Source organism: Mytilus galloprovincialis, chromosome 9 (assembly GCF_965363235.1).
Source record: "Mytilus galloprovincialis chromosome 9, xbMytGall1.hap1.1, whole genome shotgun sequence".
Classification (NCBI taxonomy): domain Eukaryota; kingdom Metazoa; phylum Mollusca; class Bivalvia; order Mytilida; family Mytilidae; genus Mytilus; species Mytilus galloprovincialis.
The window spans coordinates 44,951,495-44,976,276 of record NC_134846.1 but is presented as its reverse complement, the minus strand read 5'-3'; the positions used below and the strand labels follow the sequence as shown (position 1 = coordinate 44,976,276).

The 24,782-nt window shown below is 32.8% G+C and overlaps 1 protein-coding gene across 1 annotated transcript in view; it reads right to left on the bottom strand.

Moving 5' to 3' along the window:
* Window positions 1–1,073: 1,073 nt before the first annotated feature.
* Window positions 1,074–24,782, bottom strand: part of LOC143045087 (maternal embryonic leucine zipper kinase-like) — a 32,470-nt gene continuing 8,761 nt past the window's right edge. Inside the window, exons 8-16 of the mRNA XM_076217387.1 lie at window positions 23,981–24,148; window positions 21,767–21,850; window positions 20,992–21,105; window positions 19,373–19,736; window positions 17,815–17,932; window positions 16,323–16,503; window positions 15,599–15,702; window positions 7,189–7,368; window positions 1,074–4,838 (exon numbers count right to left, since the gene is read on the bottom strand). Coding sequence (XP_076073502.1) covers window positions 7,191–7,368; window positions 15,599–15,702; window positions 16,323–16,503; window positions 17,815–17,932; window positions 19,373–19,736; window positions 20,992–21,105; window positions 21,767–21,850; window positions 23,981–24,148 — 1,311 coding nt within the window. The 3' untranslated portion in view covers window positions 1,074–4,838; window positions 7,189–7,190. The remainder of the gene's footprint in view (window positions 4,839–7,188; window positions 7,369–15,598; window positions 15,703–16,322; window positions 16,504–17,814; window positions 17,933–19,372; window positions 19,737–20,991; window positions 21,106–21,766; window positions 21,851–23,980; window positions 24,149–24,782) is intronic.

Here is a 24,782-nt window from a genome sequence, read left to right as displayed (position 1 = left end):
TTCTCAGGGCTCTTCAACTCTGTACTTTATTTGGCCCTTTTAACATTTTTTTATTCGAGCATCACTGATGAGTCTTTTGTATACAAAACTATTATTTTTTTAATCCTGGCCTCACGGTCATAAAACTTTCGAGCATGATTTTTGTACTCAGACTAGAAAATCAACCAATCAAATTGCTGGATTTCATGTTTCGAGCATGATTTTTGTGCTCCGAGCACTGAGCAAAGTTTTATGCCTTCAAGGCCTGGTATCTATGATGAGTTTATTTATTTTACCAGTAGACTTCATTCGAATGTAAAAGCTTCCAATATAAACTAACAATAAACAAAAATACTGTCAGGTTACCTTTCCAATTCCTATTATATGCAAATCAGTCTTCAATACCCTTACTTATATATTTTTTAGAAGGGCAGGGCAAACATACTTCTTATATCTTTGACCGAGGTGAAGACTGAAGTAACTTTAACGACATACACATGTGTATCATCAATGTAGCTTAATCAGGAAAACATGTTTTGCCAAGCCTGACTACATTTGGTTGTTATTATGAAGAAGACAACAATATGTCTTGAAATTCAAAGAAATGGAACTGATGCATTACTACAATCCTCCAAATAAATTGCTTGTTTGCAGTTTAAGGTGCAGCAGCAAACATTACATATTCTGCTTGATGGAAAACTTCCACTTTTGAGTACAACTCGCAAGGTTGAAAATTCCTATTAAAATGGTATATCTCTTCAGAGGAATTTGTTGTGAAGCCAAACAGTATACTTCAAAATTCTTTATGCTTGGCTGAGTCAGCAAATATCAGTTTTTACTGGTTTTTGCTTGTGTCTGGTGCAGATCTAGCACAAAGATTCCTGCACAAGATGGAAAGAAACTTGCTAGGTCGAGACTAAAATGGGCCCAAGTTGAAATGAATAATATAGCTACAATCTACTCAAAATCGGTTTCAATGAGCTTTGTTAAAAAAGGCACTATTGGACAAACACTGAGTGAAAATCTGAGTCAAGACCATTCCTATTGAAATTGTGTAAAGTACAAGGAAAGAGATGGACTCAAAAGGAAAAATATTTTATGTGTATAATTAGTTTATTGCTTTAATATTTACAACAATTGTCTCAGTACTTTACAATATGTAAAAAAAAATGTATACAATTAAAAATTCTGAAGATACAGAATATTCTAACACAACAACAATTTGAGTATCAGTTCTTCAGCATAACTATGAGTTACAGCATAAACTCTATGAGTTACAGCATTAACTTTTTGAGTTACAGCATACACTCTTTGAGTTGCAGCATTAACTCTATGAGTTACAACATACACTCTTTGAGTTGCAGCATAAATTCTATGAGTTACAGCATCAATTTAAATGGTGCCTCTAATTCTTTATTCATCTTTTATGTCTTTTGGGGGAGGCAAAAACCAAACATTGTCTCTTTTAATCAATTTGATATTAACGTAATACAGTAAATGATTTTCTACATCACCAAATAGAAATAATATGACATTCAAAAACAAATGATGTGTTCTTTAGGTCCTGAACAACTAATACTTAATAAATTTTATTTTCTAATACAAAGAAGAAAAATAATTTTAAATATATTGTGTAACAATATGTAAGTTTGAAGTATTATAATAAATAAAAGCACCATTTTAATATTTACATTGCATTTCTGACCTCTCCTTTCTCTTTTTTTCACCCAAATAACTTTTAGCTCCATGGTATGGGTTTTACTAATTGTTGAAGGCCATAATATAGTAACCTATAGTTGTTTATTTCTATGTCATTTGGTCTCTTGTGGAGAGTTGTCTTATTAGCAATCACACCACATCTAGTAATTTTTATATTTTAGAAAGATGTTAATAATTTTTCAAAGCATAGCTGCATTTATATAGTATTTACATGTAATTGTAGTCTTGCATTGTAATAAGGGCTATTCCAGAAAAAAATGTATGGGGGGTTGGAAGGCACATTATATTAATAATACATGGGTGATGGGTATCAGAGCAACTTTTCACACTATAATGCACTATAATTCTCAATTACAATTGTCTGGGTGGCGGGTGTTGACAAAAACTGCCTTCCAACCACCCCCCCCTACATTTTTTTCTGGAATAGCCCTAAGATTAAAGAAGCTATACTCTATACATTCACAAAACACACAATAGAAATATAAAGTTTCAAAATGCAACTTAAACACTAAGATTTGTGCAAGTATATATATGTGGTAAATAAAACAGGATCTAGGCCTAGGGTCAATAAGACTTTTTCTTTTTTTCCTAATGGAGAATTGTTTTGTTTTAGAATGTATGAAAATCAATATGTGTTTAGTGAGTTAAATACATATTGTTTAAATCCATAAATCTGCCAAAATTATTTTCCATATCTATTTCATAGATAAAACAGTCCTTAATGAATTGGAAAATATGTAAAAAATTGTTGACCTTGCTGAGATTTTGAGATAAAAGTAACTTTGTCAAGAATGATAAACAAAAATAAGTTATATAAACAGGAGAACATAGATAATTTGAAATTTTTCCTAGCTAAAAATCTGTCAGTAAAATGTAAAAGTCAGATATCCCTACAATAAAAACACTGATGGCTGAAGCCCAGAATATAAATTGGACATAATCAATGAATGGCATGATTAAAATCATAAAACTTTCATAAATGCTATACTATGGATTCATTATGTGGGATACCAGTTTTTATGGACATTTTGACCATGAATTTCAATGTTCTAAATTTGAAAGGCTTGTATGGGGCCTAGTAAAACCATAAAATCTTAAATATGAGAATATAGTTTTCCATAATCCATGAAATTGGTACCCAATGAATCCACTGTACTTCAAAAATCTAGTATAAAATTGTATACACAAATAAAAACACTGAAATAGATGGGTGAATTATTCATCAAGAATGGTTTTACAATTAAACTAGAGGCTCTAAAGAGCCTGTGTCGCTCACCTTGGTCTATGTGCATATTAAACAAAGGACACAGATGGATTCATGACAAAATTGTGTTTTGCTGATAGTGATGTGTTTGTAGATCTTACTTTACTGAACATTCTTGGTACTTACAATTTTCTCTATCTATAATAAACTTGGACCTTTAGATACAGTGAAAAATATTTTGTAAAAATTTACAAAAATTTACCAAATTAGTGAAAATTGTTAAAAATTGAATAAAATGGGCAACAACTCCTTAAGGGGTCAACTGACGATTTTGGTCATGTTGACTTATTTCTAGATCTTATTTAGCTGAACATTATTGCTGTTTACAAGTTATCTCTATCTATAACAATATTCAAGATAATAACCAAAAACAGCAAAATTTCATTAAAATTACTAATTCAGGGGCAGCAACCCAACAACAGGTTATCCGATTTATCTGAAAATTTCAAGGCAGATAGTTCTTGACCTGTTACACAATTTTACCCCTGTCAGATTTGCTCTAAATGCTTTGGTTTTCGAGTTATAAGCCCAAAACTGCATTTTACCCCTATGTTCTATTTTTAGCCATGGCGGCCATCTTGGATGGTTGGCCGGGTCACTGGACACATTTTTTAAACTAGATACCCCAATGATGATTTTGGCCAAGTAGTTTCAGAGGAGAAGATGTAAAAGATTACTAAGATTTACGAAAAATGGTTAAAAATTGACTATTAAGGGCAATAACTCCTAAAGGGGTCAACTGACCATTTCGGTCATGTTGACTTATTTGTAAATCTTTTTTTGCTGAACATTATTGCTGTTTACAGTTTATCTCTATCTATAATAATATTCAAGATAATAACCAAAAACAGCAAAATTTCATTAAAATTACTTATTCTGGGGCAGCAACCCAAAACCAGGTTGTCCAATTCATCTGAAAATTTCAGGGCAGGTAGATCTTGACCTGATAAACAAATTTACCTCATGTCAGATTTACTCTAAATGCTTTGGTTTTTGAGTTATAAGCCAAAAACTGCATTTTACCCAAGGTTCTATTTTTAGCCATGGCGGCCATCTTGATTGGATGGCTGGGTCACTGGACACATTTTTCAAACTACATACCCTAAAGATGGTTGTGGCCAAGTTTGGATTGATTTGGCCAAGTAGTTTCAGAGGAGAAGATTTTTGTAAAAGATTACTAAGATTTACGAAAAATGGTTAAAAATTGACTATAAAGGGCAATAACTCCTAAAGGGGTCAACTGACCATTTCGGTCATGTTGACTTATTTGTAAATATTACTTTGCTGAACATTATTGCTGTTTACAGTTTATCTCTATCTATAATAATATTCAAGATAATAACCAAAAACAGCAAAATTTCCTTAAAATTACTAATTCAGGGGCAGCAACCCAACAACAGGTTATCCGATTTATCTGAAAATTTCACGGCAGATTGATCTTGACCTGTTACACAAGTTTACCCCTTGTCAGATTTGCTCTAAATGCTTTGGTTTTTGAGTTATAAGCCAAAAACTGCATTTTACCCCTATGTTCTATTTTTAGCCATGGCGGCCATCTTGGATGGTTGGCCGGGTCACCGGACACATTTTTTAAACTAGATACCCCAATGATGATTTTGGCCAAGTTTGGTGTAATTTGGCCCAGTAGTTTCAGAGGAGAAGATTTTTGTAAAAGTTAACGACGCCGGACGACGACGGACGACAGACGACGGACGCCAAGTGATGGGAAAAGCTCACTTGGCCCTTTGGGCCAGGTGAGCTAAAAAGCAGTCAAAGCTAAGTTTAAACTTGATCACATATCCACAGCACTTTATTGCCTAATGTTACTAAAATATCTTTTCCCTCGTCATAATATCTGGCTATATCACAGCTTAACCTGAAATAAAACAAAATTATTAAATATTTCTATGATTGTGTAAAATATCTACTTAATACAAGAAAATTATGTGTAATGAAATAAGGTTTATGACAAAGTAAAATCTTAATTCCTCTACCAGGCCTTCACGTCCAAATAAAATAAAACTTGGAAAATTCTATAGAACACCAGTTTTCTAAAAGTGTAGAATTGATAAACAAATGAACTAGAGGCTCTAAAGAGCCTGTGTCGCTCACCTTGGTCTTGTGCATATTAAACAATGGACACGGATAAATTCATGACATAATTGTGTTTTGGTGATAGTGAGGTGTTTGTAGATCTTACTTTACTAAACATTCTTGTTGCTACAATTATCTCTATCTATAATGAACTTGGCCCAGGAATTACAGTGGAAAATATTTTCTAAAAATTTACAAAAATTTATGAAAAATGTTAAAAAATAACTATAAAGGGCAATAACTCCTTAAGGGGGTCAATTGACTATTTTGGTCATGTAAACTTATTTGTAGATCTTATTTTGCTGAACGTTATTGCTGTATACAGTTTATCTCTATCTATAATAATATTCAAGATAATAACAAAAAACGGCAAAATTTCCTTAAAATTACCAATTCAGGACAGTAACCTAACAACGGGTTATCCGATCCATGTGAAAACATCAAGGCAGATAGATCTTGACCTGATAAACAATTAAACCTTGTCAGATTTTCTCTTAATGCTTCGGTTTTTGAGTTATAAGCCAAAAACTGCATTTTACCCCTATGTTCTATTATTAGCCGTGGCAGCCATTTTGGTTGATTGGCCAGGTCACGTCACACATTTTTTAAACAAGTTACCCCAATGATGACTGTGGTCAAGTTTAGTTTAATTTGGCACAGTAGTTTCAGAGAAGATTTTTGTAAAAGATTACTAAGATTTACGAAAAAATGGTTAAAAATTGACTATAAAGGGCAATAACTCCTTCAGGGGTCAACTGACCATTTTGGTCATGCTGACTTATTTGTAAATCTTACTTTGCTGAACATTATTACTGTTTACAGTTTATCTCTATCTATAATAATATTCAAGATAATAACCAAAAACAACAAAATTTCCTTAAAATTACAAATTCAGGGGCAGCAACCCAACAACAGGTTGTCCGATTCATCTGAAAATTTCAGGACAGATAGATCTTGACCTGATAAACACTTTTACCGCATGTCAGATTTGCCCTAAATGCTTTGGTTTTTGAGTTATAAGCCAAAAACTGCATTTTACCCCTATGTTCTATTTTTAGCCATGGCGGCCATCTTGGTTGGTTGACCGGGTCACGCCACACATTTTTTAAACTAGATATCCCAAATATGATTGTGGCCAAGTTTGGATTAATTTGGCCAAGTAGTTTTAGAGGAGAAGATTTTTGTAAAAGATTACTAAGATTTAGGAAAAATGGTTAAAAATTGACTATAAAGGGCAATAACTCCTAAACGGGTCAACTGACCATTTTGGTCATGTTGACTTATTTGTAAATCTTACTTTGCTGAACATTATTGCAGTTTACAGTTTATCTCTATCTATAATAATATTCAAGATAATAGCCAAAAACAGCAAAAATTACCTAAAATTACCAGTTCAGGGGCAGCAACCCAATAACGGGTTGTCGGATTCATCTGAAAATTTGAGGGCAGATAGATCTTGACCTGATAAACAATTTTACCCCCATGTCAGATTTGCTCTAAATGCTTTGGTTTTTGAGTTATAAGCCAAAAACTGCATTTTACCCCTATGTTCTATTTTTAGCCATGGCGGCCATCTTGGTTGGTTGGCCGGGTCACGCCACACATTTTTTAAACTAGATACCCCAATGATGATTGTGGCCAAGTTTGGTTTAATTTGGTCCAGTAGTTTCAGAGGAGAAGATTTTTGTAAAAGTTAACGACGACGGACGACGGACGCCAAGTGATGGGAAAAGCTCACTTGGCCCTTCGGGCCAGGTGAGCTAATAAAAAATTAACATCTTCCAACACTGTTATTCCTCTTTGGCTATTACTAGCTATTTGAAAATAGCATGTCAATATTTCCAAAGATGAAGTGAATCAAATACTGCCAAATTGTTGTTTTTTTTTAAGTTATACGGAACATAATTGATAAGATAATTTAGTTTTTTTTTTGCTGATGGATTAATTTAAAAGGTACATAGTAGTTGAAAAAAAAACCAAGTAATTCTGTAATATTACCTTAATAAAAGATGAATACTGAGAGTCTGTTTAAACATAGAGTAAATTAGGAGTGTGTTTCTCCAAGTATTTCTGCATAAATATAATTCATTTCTGTTGTGATGGAGTAAAAAGTGTTCAGATATAAATATTACCATTATAATTTACATGATGCTAGAATATCTTCACACAGTTTTTTGTAATGCCAGGTATCCCCTTTCACTCTCTTTCTACAAACACCAATATAAGGCATTTTAGGTAATGAGCAAACTTCTAAATCAAATGCCAATTGAACTCTTCTCCAATCATCCATCACAGTACATCTTAATGTGTAGCTGAAATTATAAAATCATTAAAGGCATGAACGAAGTAATTGGGAAACAGTTCTAAAGCTCTATCTGCTTTATGGCAGATCTATCAATTAATATTCCTTAAAAATTAAGAATTAGATACTCTTTAATAATTTTTGACAAACTGTTCAATTTATGAACTGGTTGGATGGAACCTACTCAATTTCAGGCATTTCTCATCACTTGGCGTCCGTCGTCGTCCGTCGTCGTCCTGCGTTAACTTTTACAAAAATCTTCTCCTCTGAAACTACTGGGCCAAATTTAATCAAACTTGGCCATAATCATCATTGGGGTAATTAGTTTAAACTAGAGGCTCTAAAGAGCCTGTGTCGCTCACCTTGGTCTATGTGAATATTAAACAAAGGACGCAGATGGATTCATGACAAAATTGTGTTTTGGTGATGGTGATGTGTTTGTAAATCTTACTTTACTGAACATTCTTGCTGCTTACAATTATCTCTATCTATAATGAACTTGGCCCAGTAGTTTCAGAGGAGAAGATTTTTGTAAAAGATAACCAAGATTTACGAAAAATGGTTCAAAATTGACTATAAAGGGCAATAACTCCTAAAGGGGTCAACTGACCATTTCAGTCATGTTGACTTATTTGTAAATCTTACTTAGCTGAACATTATAGCTGTTTACAGTTTATTTCTATCTATAATAATATTCAAGATAATAACCAAAAACAGCAAAATTTCCTTAAAATTACCAATTCAGGGGCAGCAACCCAACAACAGGTTGTCCGATTCATCTGTAAATTTCAGGGCAGATAGATGTTGACCTGATAATCAATTTTACTTATTCAGGTTTGCTCTAAATGCTTTGGTTTTTGAGTTATAAGCCAAAAACTGAATTTTGCCCTTATGTTCTATTTTTAGCTGTGGCGGCCATCTTGGTTGGTTGGCCAGGTCACGCCACACATTTTTTAAACTAGATACCCCAATGATGATTGTGGCCAAGTTTGGTTTAATTTGGCCCAGTGGTTTCAGAGGAGAAGATTTTTGTAATAGATTACTAAGATTTACGAAAAATGGTTAAAAATTGACTATAAAGGGCAATAACTCCTAAAGGGGTCAACTGACCATTTCAGTCATGATCACTTATTTGTAAATCTTACTTTGCTGAACATTATTGCTGTTTACAGTTTATCTCTATCTATAATAATATTCAAGATAATAACCAAAAACAGCAAAATTTCCTTAAAATTACCAATTCAGGGGCAGCAACCCAACAACAGGTGGTCCGATTCATCTGTAAATTTCAGGGCAGATAGATCTTGACCTGATAATCAATTTTACTTCATGTCAGATTTGCTCTAAATGCTTTGGTTTTTGAGTTATAAGCCAAAAACTGAATTTTACCCCTATGTTCTATTTTTAGCTGTGGCGGCCATCTTGGTTGGTTGGCCGGGTCACGCCACACATTTTTTAAACTAAATACCCCAATTGTGATTGTGGCCAAGTTTGGTTTAATTTGGCCCAGTAGTTTCAGAGGAGAAGATTTTTCTAAAAGATTACTAAGATTTACGAAAAATGGTTAAAAATTGACTATAAAGGGCAATAACTCCTAAAGGGGTCAAGTGACCATTTCGGTCACGTTGACTTATTTGTAAATCTTACTTTGCTGAACATTATTGCTGTTTACAGTTTATCTCTATCTATAATAATATTCAAGATAATAACCAAAAACAGCAAAATTTCCTTAAAATTACCAATTCAGGGGCAGCAACCCAACAACGGCTAGTCCGATTCATCTGAAAATTGCAGGGCAGATAGAAATTGACCTGATAAACAATTTTACCCCATGTCAGATTTGCTCTAAATGCTTTGGTTTTTGAGTTATAAGCCAAAAACTGCATTTTACCCCTATGTTCTATTTTTAGCCATGGCGGCCATCTTGGTTGGTTGGCCGGGTCACGCCACACATTTTTTAAACTAGATACCCCAATGATGATTGTGGCCAAGTTTGGTTTAATTTGGCCCAGTAGTTTCAGAGGAGAAGATTTTTGTAAAAGTTAACGACGACGGACGACGACGACGACGGACGACGGACGACGGACGACGGACGCCAAGTGATGAGAAAAGCTCACTTGGCCCTTCGGGCCAGGTGAGCTAAAAATGTGTCCGGTGACCCGGCCAACCAACCAAGATGGCCGCCATGGCTAAAAATAGAACATAGGGGTAAAATGCAGTTTTTGGCTTATAACTCATAAACCAAAGCATTTAGAGCAAATCTGACATGAATAAAATTGTTCATCAGGTCAAGATCTATCTGCCCTGAAATTTTCAGATGAATCGGACATTTCGTTGTTGGGTTGCTGCCCCTGAAATGGTAATTTTAAGGAAATTTTGCTGTTTTTGGTTATTATCTTGAATATTATTATAGATAGAGATAAACTGTAAACAGCAATAATGTTCAGCAAAGTAAAATCTACAAATAAGTCAACATGATCAAAATGGTCAGTTAACCACTTTAGGAGTTATTGCCCTTTATAGTCAATTTTTAACCATTTTTCGTAAATCTTAGTAATCTTTTAGAAAAATCTTCTCCTCTGAAACTACTGGGTCAAATTTAACCAAACTTGGCCATAATCATCATTGGGGTATCTAGTTTAAAAAATGTGTCCGGTGCCCCGCCCAACCAACCAAGATGGCCGCCATGGCTAAAAATAGAACATAGGGGTTAAATGCAGTTTTTGGCTTATAACTCAAAAACCAAAGCATTTCAGTCAGAGCTCAGACATAAACAAGTCGATTTTTGTTTTTGACTTAAATAAGTCGAAACATGTATTTATTATAAAAATGTAGTTTCAATTTTAGACTTATCTAAGTCAGAAAATGACAGACTTGTTTAGGTCTATTTATGTTGGTGAAAAAACTTAATGTTACTTTGTGGCCAAACTACACCACCTATGACAGCAAAAACCTGTATGAGAGTTCACAAGGACTTGAGCTATCTATATTTAATAATTTAATTGAACATCCTTACTAAACACATATGTTTTTCCTCATTAAGTGTGATTCCAGGTGGTTGCATTGTAAGGTTAATTAACATTATCTCCGATTTTTTAGACTCTCATTCATATTTTTCTTTAGAAGACAAAGCATTGGCTTTCAATGTTGTCATTATTTGATTTAGATGCATGACCTCCTTATAAGTATGCGTGGGTCTTGAAGTTAACCAATTTCGATCACTCATCGACTTGTAGGAGTCGATATTTGCAACTTTTTGATTCTGGTCAATTATTTCTTGTGTAACAATATTGGACTTATTCAAGTCGTAATTTGTCTGACATTAAAGGGAGACAAATCCTAAAACTTACAAGTTTAGACCTCTATGAGTTAAAAGCAGATTCAGACTTATTTATGTCTGAGCTCTGACTGCATTTAGAGCAAATCTGACACCAGTAAAATTGTTCAACAGGTCAAGATCTACCTGCCCTGAAATTTTCAGATGAATCGGACATTCCGTTGTTGGGTTGCTGCCCCTGAAATGGTAATTTTAAGGAAATTTTGCTGTTTTTGGTTATTATCTTGAATATTATTATAGATAGAGATAAACTGTAAACAGCAATAATGTTCAGCAAAGTAAGATCTACAAATAAATCAACATGACCAAAATGGTCAGTTGACCACTTTAGGAGTTATTGCCCTTTATAGTCAATTTTTTAACCATTTTTCGTAAATCTTAGTAATCTTTTAGAAAAATCTTCTCCTCTGAAACTACTGGGCCAAATTTAATCAAACTTGGCCATAATCATCATTGTGGTATCTAGATTTAAAAATGTGTCCGGTGACCCGGCCAACCAACCAAGATGGCCGCCATGGCTAAAAATAGAACACAGGGGTAAAATGCAGTTTTTGGCTTACAACTCAAAAACCAAAGCATTTAGAGCAAATCTGACATGAATAAAATTGTTCATCAGGTCAAGATCTGTCTGCCCTGAAATTTTCAGATGAATCGGACATTCCGTTGTTGGGTTGCTGCCCCTGAAATGGTAATTTTAAGGAAATTTTGCTGTTTTTGGTTATTATCTTGAATATTATTATAGATAGAGATAAACTGTAAAAAGCAATAATGTTCAGCAAAGTAAGATCTACAAATACGACAACATGACCAAAATGGTCAGTTGACCACTTTAGGAGTTATTGCCCTTTATAGTCAATTTTTAACCATTTTTCGTAAATCTTAGTAATCTTTTAGAAAAATCTTCTCCTCTGAAACTACTGTGCCAAAGGAGTAAGTTCGGTAAGTGCAATATTTGGCCCCAATTATAAATTTCATGGTTACAAGACAATAATTGTTTTAAGTTGCCTTAAAGACATGTGAAAAAGTTAAACAGAGCTGTTTTTGTCAAAGTTTAATTCTAACACAACGATTTTTACATTCCAAAATGGTCAAGATAAGGGAAATTGGTGAAATTTGACAAATAGCGGGATTTCAACCAAATAAAGGACCAGGAAACATAGAGCGCAGGCGTCGACAAGCTTTATATTCAAATAAGACATGTTAAATGTCTTCATAAACATTATTTTAAAAGATCTTTGTTGTCGACGTATGCGCTCTATGTTTCCTGTCAAATAATCTTTGGAAATTTACCCATTTTCATTGATTTTTTCGTGAAAAATCAATATGAGTACAACTTGTGACGTCATAATGAAACGCAGAAACGTAAAATTTTAAACAAAATGGCTTATATCCTATCTAGTCAATGTATTAGCTATAATTTATCGTGATATTGGTCAATAAATCCGAATTTGAAATTTACGCTAAAAAAGTGGGCCATTTTAGGACCTTATCGAACATACTCCTTTAACCAAACTTAGCCATAATCATCATTGGGTATCTAGTTAAAAAAATGTGTCCGGTAACTGGCCAACAAACCAAGATTGCCACCTTGGCTAAAAATAGAACATGGGGGTAAAATGCAGTTTTTGGCTTATAACTCAAAAACCAAAGCATACAGAGCAAATCTGAGAGGAAGTAAAATTGTTGATCAGGTCACGATCTATCTGCCCTGAAATTTTCAGATGAATCGGATAATCGGTTGTTAGGTTGCTGCCCCTGAATTGGTAATTTTGAGGAAATTTTGCTGTTTTTTTTGTTATTATCTTGAATATTATTATAGATAGAGATAAACTGTAAACAGCAATAATGTACAGCAAAGTAAGAACTAAAAATAAGTCAGTCTGACCAAAATAGTCAATTGACCCCCTAAGGAGTTATTGCCCTTCATAGTCATTTTCTTAAAATTTGAAGATTTTCAATAACATTCCACAGAAAGTACTGTTATAGATAGAGATAATTGTAAGCAGCAAGAATGTTTAGTAAAGTAAGATCTACAAACACATCACCATCACCAAAACACAATTTTGTCATGAATCCATCTGTGTCCATTGTTTAATATTCACATGGACCAAGGTGAGCGACACAGGCTCTTTAGAGCCTCTAGTTATATCTTAAATGAGTGTGATATATATTGACAAAACTGTTTCTTTCTCATTTCTCAACCAGTTAACCGTTGAAAGGACCGAATATCGAATGCAAAAAATGCTAACTGGTTAAACGGCCTTTTTTGAATTTTAGTAGATTTTGTATTAATGTGTATTAAAATCATTATGTTTTTTTTTTTTTAAATTATCGTCCTGGTAATTAATTTGACAGATCAATTATCCAGTATATTGATTGCTATTACTAATTTCCAAAAAAAAATAGCATGGCCCTTGTGCATAAAATTAATTAAAAACTTAAGACAACTTATCTATCAGCTCTGGGCAAGATCTTAAATAACTAGACTAAGTATACATGTTTTTAAACAGTAATTTGAAATCAGTAATCCGATTAAATTTCATGATTTACTTCACTATTTTATTTTTTATCTAATATTGCATAGACCTACATCTGAATGTGCAGCCTCACTCATGAAAGGCTTTGTCTTACTTTATTCGAAATGCCAACTCAAAAATTGTGAAATGAAAATAAACGTGAATGTAATTACTGTACACTTAATAGTTAGAGTAACAAGCTTAATCATATCAAATTGAAACCCTCCACATTATTTTCAGAGACATCAAATAACTAGAGGCTCTAAAGAGCCTGTGTCGCTCACCTTGGTCTATGTGACTATTAAACAAAAGAAGCAGATGGATTCATGACAAAATTGTATTTTGGTGATGTTGGTGTGTTTGTACATCTTACTTTACTGAACATCCTTGCTGCTTACAATTATCTCTATCTATAATGAACTTGGCCCAGTAGTTTCAGTGGAAAATGTTAGTAAAAATTTACAAATTTTATAAAAATTGTTGAAAATTGACTATAAAGGACAATTACTCCTTAGGGGGTCAATTGACCATTTCGGTCATGTTGACTTATTTGTAAATCTTACTTTGCTGAACATTATTGCTGTTTACAGTTTATCTCTATCTATAATAATATTCAAGACAATAACCAAAAACAGCAAAATTTCCTTAAAATTACCAATTCAGGGGCAGCAACCCAACAACGGGTTGTCCGATTCATCTGAAAATTTCGGGGCAGATAGATCTTGACCTGATAAACAATTTAACCCCATGTCAGATTAGCTCTAAACGCTTTGGTTTTTGAGTTATAAGCCAAAAACTGCATTTACCCCTATGTTCTATTTTTAGCCATGGCGGCCATCTTGGTTGGATGGCTGGGTCATCGAACACATTTTTTAAACTAGATACCCCAAAGATGATTGTAGATAAGTTTGGATTAATTTGGCCCAGTAGTTTCAGAGGAGAAGATTTTTGTAAAAGATTACTAAGATTTACAAAAAATGGTTAAAAATTGACTATAAAGGGCAATAACTCCTAAAGGGGTCAACTGACCATTTCGGTCATGTTGACTTATTTGTAAATCTTACTTTGCTGAACATAATGGCTGTTTACAGTTTATCTCTATCTATAATAATATACAAGATAATAACCAAAAACAGCAAAATTTCCTTAAAATTACTAATTCAGGGGCAGCAACCCAACAACAGGTTGTCAGATTCATCTGAAAATTTCAGGGTAGATAGATCTTCACCTAATAAACAATTTTACCAAATGTCAGATTTGCTCTAAATGCTTTGGTTTTTAAGTTATAAGCAAAAAAACTGCATTTTACCCTTATGTTCTATTTTTAGCCGTGGCGGCCATCTTGGTTGGTTGGCCGGGTCACCGGACACATTTTTTAAACTAGATACCCCAAAGATAATTGTGCCCAAGTTTGGATAAATTTGGCCCAGTAGTTTCAGAGGAGAAGATTTTTGTAAAACATTACTAAGATTTACGAAAAATGGTTAAAAATTGACTATAAAGGGCAATAACTCCTATATGGGTCAACTGACCATTTCGGTCATGTTGACTTATTTGTAAATCTTACTTTGCTGAACATTATTGCTGTTTACAGTTTATCTCTATCTATAATAATATTCAAGATAATAACCATATAACGGCAAAATTTCCTTAAAATTGCCAATTCAGGGGCAGCAACCCAACAACGGGTTGTCCGATTCGTCTGAAAATTTCAGGGCAGATAGATCTTGACTTAATAAACAATTTAACCCATGTCAGATTTGCTCTAAATGCTTCGGTTTCAGAGTTATAAGCCAAAAACTGCATTTGACCCCTATGTTCTATTTTTAGCCATGGCGGCCATCTTGGTTGGTTGGCCGGGTAACCGAACACATTTTTTAAACTAGATACCCCAATGATTATTGTGACCAAGTTTGGTTAAATTTGGCCCAGTAGTTTCAGAGGAGAAGATTTTTGTAAAAGTTAACGACGGACGACGGACGACGCCGGACGACGGACGCCAAGTGATGAGAAAAGCTCACTTGGCCCTTTGGGCCAGGTGAGCTAAAAATTAAAGAATCATCGGTTTCAGACATTTTCAGTTCCAGGAGATCAAGGTTTTTATTAATTTTCAATCTGAAGTTATTACAAACGACAAAGAAGATACAGACTATTAAAAGTCAAACTTCGCAAGGAATCCTCACAGACAAGCCTTGCTCAGCTTTATAATGCCAAAAAAAACAAACTTCAATTCATTGTATTATGAAAAATTACATTTGAAGGGTTCTATAGATCAGGCCTTCAAACATCAACTTAAACTACCAGTTAACCGAATAATCTTTTGAACGATTATTTGAGGAACAGATTAAGCAAAACTGTACGATTTGACAACACTAATAAATACTTACTCGCTTTGTTTGTAGGGTATAAACTTTTCTTCTATCACAGCTTTGATTCTACTTAAAACAAAGTCAGCACTAAATTCTCCCGTCCTGTATACGTTATGCAAAGCCTAAAGATATATAAAAATTGAGATGTAAAATTAATCAATTCTAAATATACAACTCTATGCCCAAAACCTAATAATTTAAAGTTATATATGAATTATAACTTGCTTTAAGGTACACTTAATTTAGTGTGATTTATCTGCAAAATTTATCTCATAACTATCAAATTTAATTAAAAAAAAATCACTCTAATGTGTATCTTAATTACAAAAGTTCCATAGGAAACAATAACCAATGCATTAAATTGTTATAAAGTATAAACATTTTTTCATATTTTGAGACTGGCCGCAATAAATAAACATCAAATTAATCCTCAATGTGACCTCCAAAGATTGTTGATGGGCGAGAAATCTCTTTATAAATATAAATAGATGCATTTGGAGCATGTGCAATATTTTTTACTAGCTTGGTTTGTTTCACATTAAAGATGAAAAAAAATGGTGTAAATAATTATCTCATCATCAGATTGATTTTTTGTAGACCAAATCAGTCCAACTATTTCTCCATTAAAGATCACATAAATATAAATCCAAATGAGGTCAAATTATAAATGTCTTGCAAGATAATAATGTATCAGCACATTTTTTTTTTGGCCTACTTAGACATTATTCTAATTCACATTTACCTTAACTTTTCTAGGTCCATCTGTAGATGAGTTTCTCTGTTTTTTAGGGGTTAACATGTTAAACACTCTTTCAAGACTACCAAATACAGATCCTTTCCTTGTCTTGGAGGCTGAGCCGGGAGTGTCAGGTTCTCTCTGGTAACATTCATCTACAGACGATCCTCTCTGGCAATCTATTGTTCTGAAAAATGTCAAACATATTTATTAAGTTTATTAAGTTATAAAACATATCATGAAAGAAAATTGAGTCAGCCCAATTTCTAATCCATTTCACAGTGATTTATTTCTGAGATTTTCCAATATTATTGCTGCATTTGTATAAGGAAATATCTAAGTTGTACGTATTCATGCTGATTTATATCACACAATTGTTCTCCAAAACAATAGTCATCAAAGACATCACTGGCAAAAATTAGCTGATTTATATTAATACACATACATAATTAGAATTTACTTCACAAAAGAAACTTAAGAATTTTACAGAATTGCATTTTTTGATAAAAAGTAGTATAAGACTTATGCTCTACATCTTTAACATTATTCATTTGATTTTAATAATGACTATTCAGTTGAACAATACTTAACATATATATTAAATTATTATGTTATTTATAGATTATCATTGATCATCTCAACAAGATTGATTTTCTCTCTAGAGTCAGGAATGCAACAGTGAGAAAAGCAATCGAGTTGAGATGACCAATGATAATCCGTTTATTGCTATTTTACCTATGACAACGTTGTTAATTTCATTTCATTAACAGGTAACAACGGGAACATGTGTCCTTAATTTTTAGCAATAATTTTTCATATCATTTGACTTCACTGCGAAAGAAAATTATCAGTCAGGAAGATCATAGGTAAATTTCATATAAATTATTCCTGGTCATCTCATCGAGATTGATATTCTTGCTGAGTCGGGACGGCGACAGTGAGAAAAGCAATCAAGTTGAGATGACCAATGATAATCTGTTTATCGTTATTTTACCTGTGATGAAGTTAGTTTCACTGACAACTGCATGTGTACCCTTAGTTTCTAGTGATAATCTTTCATATCACTATACTGGGCTGAGTAAGGAAATTATCTGTTAGTAAGATCAAAGGAAAATTTCGTAAAATAGCAATAATATATGGTTATTGCATGAATATTGGGGAATATTGTCCCGAGTAGAATTTTATATTGCACGAGCTTGCGAGTGCAATATATGTTCTACGAGGGACAATATTCCCCAATATTCATGCAATAACCCTTTTATTGTATAGCAATATAATATTTGAAAGTAAAAATTGGTTTAAACTAAGATTTTGTCATTGATGACGTCATGAATTTTGACGATTTATTGCACTAGTGCAATATTAGAATTTATTGCACGCTAACTTTTGGTTACTTTCTGTGGGAAATATTATATTGCTATACAATAAAGTAATATATTAAACTTAAAAAACTATTTTATATTTGTACAAAACGTTTGAAATTCCCAATGTTACTTACTTTTTTTTGGCACTGAGAATTTTTTCTCTTTGTAAGTTGTTGAGTTGTGAATCATACGACCGTGACGGTGATAATGTTGTGTTGATATAGGAGTTATCTGACTTTCCAGGTGTACATACTGTTGATATTAAATACAGCAATTAGTATACAATATTCAGTATAAACTGTAATAGCATTTTTGTAAATAATATTTAAAGGTAAAAAATCTTTGAAATGATTAAATGTAACTATGGTTGGAAATCCCCTTCACAGTCACAATGAATTCTATGATTTTCAGCTTTTATGGTTTGACTATATTTAATTGGCATTAAAAATTTAGAAGACATTGGTAAATTTATTAATTGTTGCTGCTTCAATCAACTTTCAGCTCTCTTGGCAAGGTTTAGGCCTAAATTAAAATATTGTTTGTTTGCCCTTTTCCGACCCTATGTTTTGAAACAGGGTAGGTAGGTAGGTAAAATATTTTATTTTTTTCCCCAAAAAGATAACTTGGCTCGGTATATTATTTGTCATGGGTAGGCAGGTAGGTAAAATATTTTATTTTATAGATACAAAATCTGCATAATGTCATTTTTTTGTCCGTTTTGTTTTTGCAAATAAGTTTTCCGCTGGGACTATTAGTTTTGAAAAAAAATTATATAAGAGATAACTTTGTACTGGTAAGATAATGTCCGGGCAGACATATATTACTAGTAGAAAAAGTCCCTAGAGTGTTACAAATTTCGTGTGTGCCTTTTTTTCCAATAAAAATGCTATAAGACTTAAAACTCAATTGTCACATATTTTGCATCACATTTATAAATGATCTGTATGGAAAACTTGGCGATTTTACTGCCAGATATTCTCCACTTTACAGGCTTTTGTCACTTTTGGTTCATGTCAGATAAAAATAATTTAGCGGCATCGTTAACATAATCATTCTGATAAACGGATCACAAAAGGCCATCGCTACATAGAATACAACGTCCGTTTACAAATTAGTTTGTACACACGTTAATACTTTTGTATCAAACGAACTTTTTTGTAAATGAACCCTGCTCTTTAAGTTTAAAGGTACAGAGTAACGTACTTCATATCATGATTTCAGAAAGCGTTCAACATCGATTTCAAACAAATGCTTTGAAACTTCAAATGCAAGTGTTCATGTCAAACGCTCAGGTGATACCAAACGGACTGGACCTTTTACGTAAAGATAAAACCCGAGGATTCCGGTAAAAAAGTTTTGAGCGGGAAATACAAATATAAGATTTTGGGTAGGAACGAAAAAATAAAATAAAATAAAATCTTGCTGGTAAATATAAATAAAAGATTTTCAGGCAGAACGAATTGATAGGGTCGGTCGGTAAAGGGCAAACAAACAATATTTTAATTTAAGCCTTATTAGGAGGAAGGCTTGAATGCACATGCCATGTTTAACCTCACAACCTCAGTGTTGACAGGCTGTAGATGAACAAATTAGATTATTCAGTCACAAAGGCCCTGAATAGATTACCTTGGTTTTGCAGGCTGTGTTGATAAAGGTCATACAGTTTAACAAGTGTCATGAATTATTACTTACATGTATCATCTAACAAAGGTAACTGTTTAGCCATCAGAGGTGACCTTGTTTTAATAGGTTGTGTGGATACAGGTCGTGGAGCTTTTGCAGATTTAGGTTTAGGTGTTCTGTTAATTATTGATGGTGTCTTTGGAACAAGAAAGTTTTCTTTATTTTCATTTTCCTTATTTTCGGAATTTTCATCACTTGTAGAAAACGGCAATCTCTCTCTAGCTCGACTTCTTCCTCTTTCCTCAGCACCACAGGGAGGTGGCCTTGGTCCAAGGTCATTTGTATCACAATTTGCATTGGTCTTTTGTGTTGGTGTGTAACTAATGGGAGTTAACTCTATGCTGAAAGATGGATCAGCACTTTGGCTCCTCGGCTATAAAAATAAAACTGGATGTAAACATTTGTATTTCTTTTGCCATTACAACTCTACATTTTCCATGGTGGTTAAAAAATAACAAAGAAATAATTATAAAGCTTTTACAAATATTCAGGGCTATTGTCCCATGTAAATACACCTAAAATTCATAAAAATTGTGTTTCAAATAATTATTTTAGCAAATCTTAACATAGCATGCATAATCCTCCCCATAAAAAATTATTTTACAAATAAAACTTGAGTTTTTCTCCTCAATGATCTTATGATTATTCTTTTAGATCTTTTATATGGTTATTAGAAAAAAACATTACAACAAGTTCTAATACACTAAAACTCTTTTTTTGTGTGTTTTCTAACAAAAATAATGTAAAGCCAACACATTGTGAGTCCGATCTAAATTGTGTGAATAGAAAAAATGTCAAAGACAAGTGTCTGTGCTATGTATTGCAGACCTGCTTACCCACCATGATGTATATTAGTAGAATTGTCAGTAGTTTTGCAATGTTGTCAGTAATACTCTCAATCTGCAGTCTTATTCAGATATTTTTTCAACAAAGATTATAACCTAAAATTTGCATGATTTGACAAAAAGTTGAGCTAAATTTGGAATAAGTCAATACATGCAAATCTGGTATGCACTGTGTACTTATAAAGAAACAAGATATGTACATTTAAAATTTCATTGATTACTTAATCTTGTACAACACATTAAAAATACAAAACCTCAAAATAATAAACTCAATAGGGACTAGACTTCAATACTTATGACTATAAATTTAATTGCCATTGAATGACTATAAATATTATTAAGTTACTATCAATACAAAGTTGTAACAAGGCACTATGTAGATCGTATTCAATTCACAGTTCAGAGTTCGCAGGATCATTGTTCAGTTTGTTTTTTTTCTAACGCAAGAAAAAAACTTTTCACAATGTGCGCTACTGTGGGGAATTTTCATAATTCCAAAGAGTGGCATCCTGATTCATGCCGTCCATGAAATATACTTGATCGCTATCATTTTTTCCTTTAAAGAGCGACTATTCCCAGTCAAAAAAACGACTTTTAGACATTGATCACCGTAAACAGTAGCAACTATGATTTTTTCTGGATTGTTAGAAAATTCGTACTTTTTCATGATGAATTCGTATTGAGTAATTTTATTAAAAAACCTGTGTAAAATACGGACAATCTGTACAAGTAAACACCTCTGGTATTGTTCAAGTTGGTATCTCCAACCATATTTATAATTACCCTGCAAGGAGTCTGAGGTAGCATTTGTTTCTGGTGCAGTAATCTGACAGGTCTACCTTTCATTTTCTTTTCCAGCAGCAAAAAGTAAGACGATGTTAAATAATCAAATTTGAACTGAAATAATAAAACAAAAATGAAAAGAATTAAGTATCTGCTGAAAAATATTAAACTGTTTATCAGATTGATTGGTGGTGTTAAACGCCACTTTAAGCAATATGACTATATCAAGATGGCAGCCAGTCGTTATCGGTGCAGGACACCAGAGTACCAAGAGAGAACCACAGACATTCATCAGGAAAACTGACAATTCAAAGTTTTTCAAATATGCACTTTTATTGTTAATTTTAGAGTTTTTCAACAGACTATGTTGCTAGTAAAAACTCAAGTTTAGGCATTTTACAACATGTTTTAACATACATCTATAGAGGACTGTTGGTCAGTGATGGTTGTTTGTTGATGTGGTGAATAATTGTTTCTCAGTTCTTGTTTCTTATATAGATTAGACCGTTGGTTTTAGTTTTTAAATTAGACCATTGGTTTCCTGTTTGAATTGTTTTACACTAGCAGTTTTGGAGCCCTTTATAGCTTGCTGTTCGGTGTAAGCCAAGGCTTCATGTTGAAGGCTGTATTCTAACCTAAAATTGTTTACCCTTTACCGCTTACACATAGTGACTTGGATAGTACTCATATTTAATATTCTTATTTCTTTCAACAAAACTTATCAGTCATCTGTAACATATACAATGGCACAAATAGATTTAATCTTAATACTGACCTGAGTTACATCCCTTTCCATCTCTGGTTTTGTTTTACCGTAATGTACAGCTAACTCTGTAATACAGTCCTCATCTAAACTTCTCTGTAATAAGTCAATGATTAATATAATATACCTGTATCAATAAAATTGTATCCTGCTTGTATTTACCTATTGGATGCTGAATATTTCATCAGAAAAATTTGTCTCTTTCCACTCTTTTTTTAACTCAACAACTCACTAAATAAATTATGTTTAACTATCGATAAAAAAATATCATTTTAACTGAAACACTTCATGCAAGAAATTACTTTTATTCAAAATATCTAATTAATAAACAAATTCGTGAAATCAATAACTTATGTTAATGTATGCCTAGACCCAATCAGTTTTTCTAGTTTTTCACACAACCTGAAATAATTTCTATTCAAAAATAATGACCTTGGAATGTTTGAGAATGATACAGTTTTATAGATAGCCAAGTTAGTTTATACAAAAGAAAAGGTCATTTATCTGATAACTACCAATTAATTTTACAAGGTATGAGTCATTATTCCAAAATGCTGTATTTGCTTTTAAAAACTAGAGGCTCTTAAGAGCCTGTGTCGCTCATCTTGGTCTATGCGCATATTAAACAAAGGACACAGATGGATTCATGATAAAATTGTGTTTTGCTGATGGTGATGTGTTTGAAGTTCTTACTTTACTGACCATTCTTGCTACTTACAATTATCTCTATCTATAATGAACTTTGCCCATTAATAACAGAGGAAATTATTTTGTCAAAATTTACCAATTTAATGAAAATTGTTAAAATTTGACTATAAAAGGCAATAACTCCTTAAGGGGTCAACTGACCATTTTGGTCATGTTGACTTATTTGTAGATCTTACTTTGCTGAACATTATTGCTGTTTACAGTTTATCTCTAGCTATAATAGTATTCAAGATAATAACCAAAAACGGCAAAATTTTCTTAAAATTACCAATTCAGGGGCAGCAACCCAACAACTCGTTGTCCCATTTATCTGAAAATTTCAGAGCAGATAGATCTTCACTTGCTAACCAATTTTACCCCGATGTCAGATTTGCTCTAAATGCTTTGGTTTCAGAGTTATAAGCCTAAATCTACATTTTACCCCTATGTTCTATTTTTAGCCATGGCGGCCATCTTGGTTGGTTGGTCGGGTCACTGGACATATTTTATAAACTAGATACCCCAATGATGATTGTGGCCAAGTTTGGTTAAATTCGGCCCAGTAGTTTCAGAGGAGAAGATTTTTGTAAAAGTTAATGACGACGGACGATGACGGACGCCAAGTGATGAGAAAAGCTCACTTGGCCCTGTGGGCCAGGTGAGCTAAAAAGCATGTGTCCCTCACCTTTTGTCATGAAAGACACCAGTTGTGACAGAGTCTGATTAATATATAAGTAGACAGAAGTTATTATGATTATTTTCTTTGTAAAAAGTGCAAGCAGCACTCAGATAATGCTAGAAATTCTACAAAAATTTGACACACAGACCAATTAATTATGTAAGGAATATATAAATGAGAATAATAAACCATTCTGCACATTAAAAAAACATTAGATATCAAACTCTAAGTTAGTAACACTAAACAGAACAATGAAAAAACATACACACAATATATATTGACATTGTGAGTGAAATATATATGTAAAATTGTAAACACTAACAAAACAGACTTACCCTATTAACCTATGCAAATTTTAGATCATTAAACTTTCATATTCTAATATACAGATAATTTTTTTTTACATATCTTAATTGACAAAATACATTTTACTACAGATGAATTGGCATGAAATTAATTGACAGAATATTGGTACCCATTGAGGTGGTACCAAACACCTTAACTTAAATAAATTTGCCTTTTTTAAAATTTCAAAAAATTGTGTCAAAATATTTACTTTGACCCTTTAACAAAAATTTCAAAATTTCAAAAACTTGAACCCCACACTTTATCATAAAGATTTCATTGGATATATAGCAGTTTGACAAACAATAATTTTAATAATTAAGAAGCTCATTATTTCCTTAACGATAAAATGTGATTTAAATAGTCAGCTGATTGCCACAGAGTTTTCTCCCTGTACGTTATGTACCATCTTAAGTGAGTGAACAATTTCTCGTCTTAAAGAAGTAGTAGTTGTAGTAATTGAACCCTTAAATAGTCAAAAACAAAAAGAAAGCAATACAGAAAGTGTATAATACCTTATATTTACTCTTCCATTCTACAGGTACGTTTGTATCTTTAGTTAACCAAGGATGTGTTATTAACTGTTTTATTGTCAATCTGCTCTGGGGATCAACCTGTAGCATTCCTAATATCAATAGCTTACTTTCTTCTGATAACCATGGTGGGTTCTCATATTTCCCACTCTGCACATGAAAATAAATAATTTTTATTTTTAAAGATTTTCAATGAAACTATAAACATTTTTTGTCTTCAAAAATTGACATTGGATCCAGATTTTACTTACCCACAGTTACAAACTTTTCATTAATTACTCCTCAGGATTTGGATCCCTCTGCAGTTTCAGATTGGGATACATGGTGTTGAATCTAACCAAGCCTTGTATATGAATAAACAAGCAACCCATTGCATTTAAAAACAAGAAAGTGTCCATAGTACACAGATGCCCCAATCACACTATCATTTTGTATGTTTAGTGGACGGTGAAATTGAGGTCAAAACTCTAATTTGGCATTAAAATTAGAAAAATCATATCATGAGGAACATGTGTACCAAGTTTCAAATTGATTGGACTTCAGCTTCATCAAAAACTATCTGGACCAAAAACTAACTTTAACCTGAAGTGGGACAGACGGACAGACAGATGAACCCACAGACCAGAAATTAAAACATAATGCCCATAAATGGGCATAAAAATTGGAAAGGGTTTTCATTCAGTGAAACAAAATAAATCAATTGAAAGGTAGCTATGAAGTGCATATGGAATAGCTCTTTCAACCTATTTTTTCTAGGATTTGTTCATACACAAAAATTAACTTA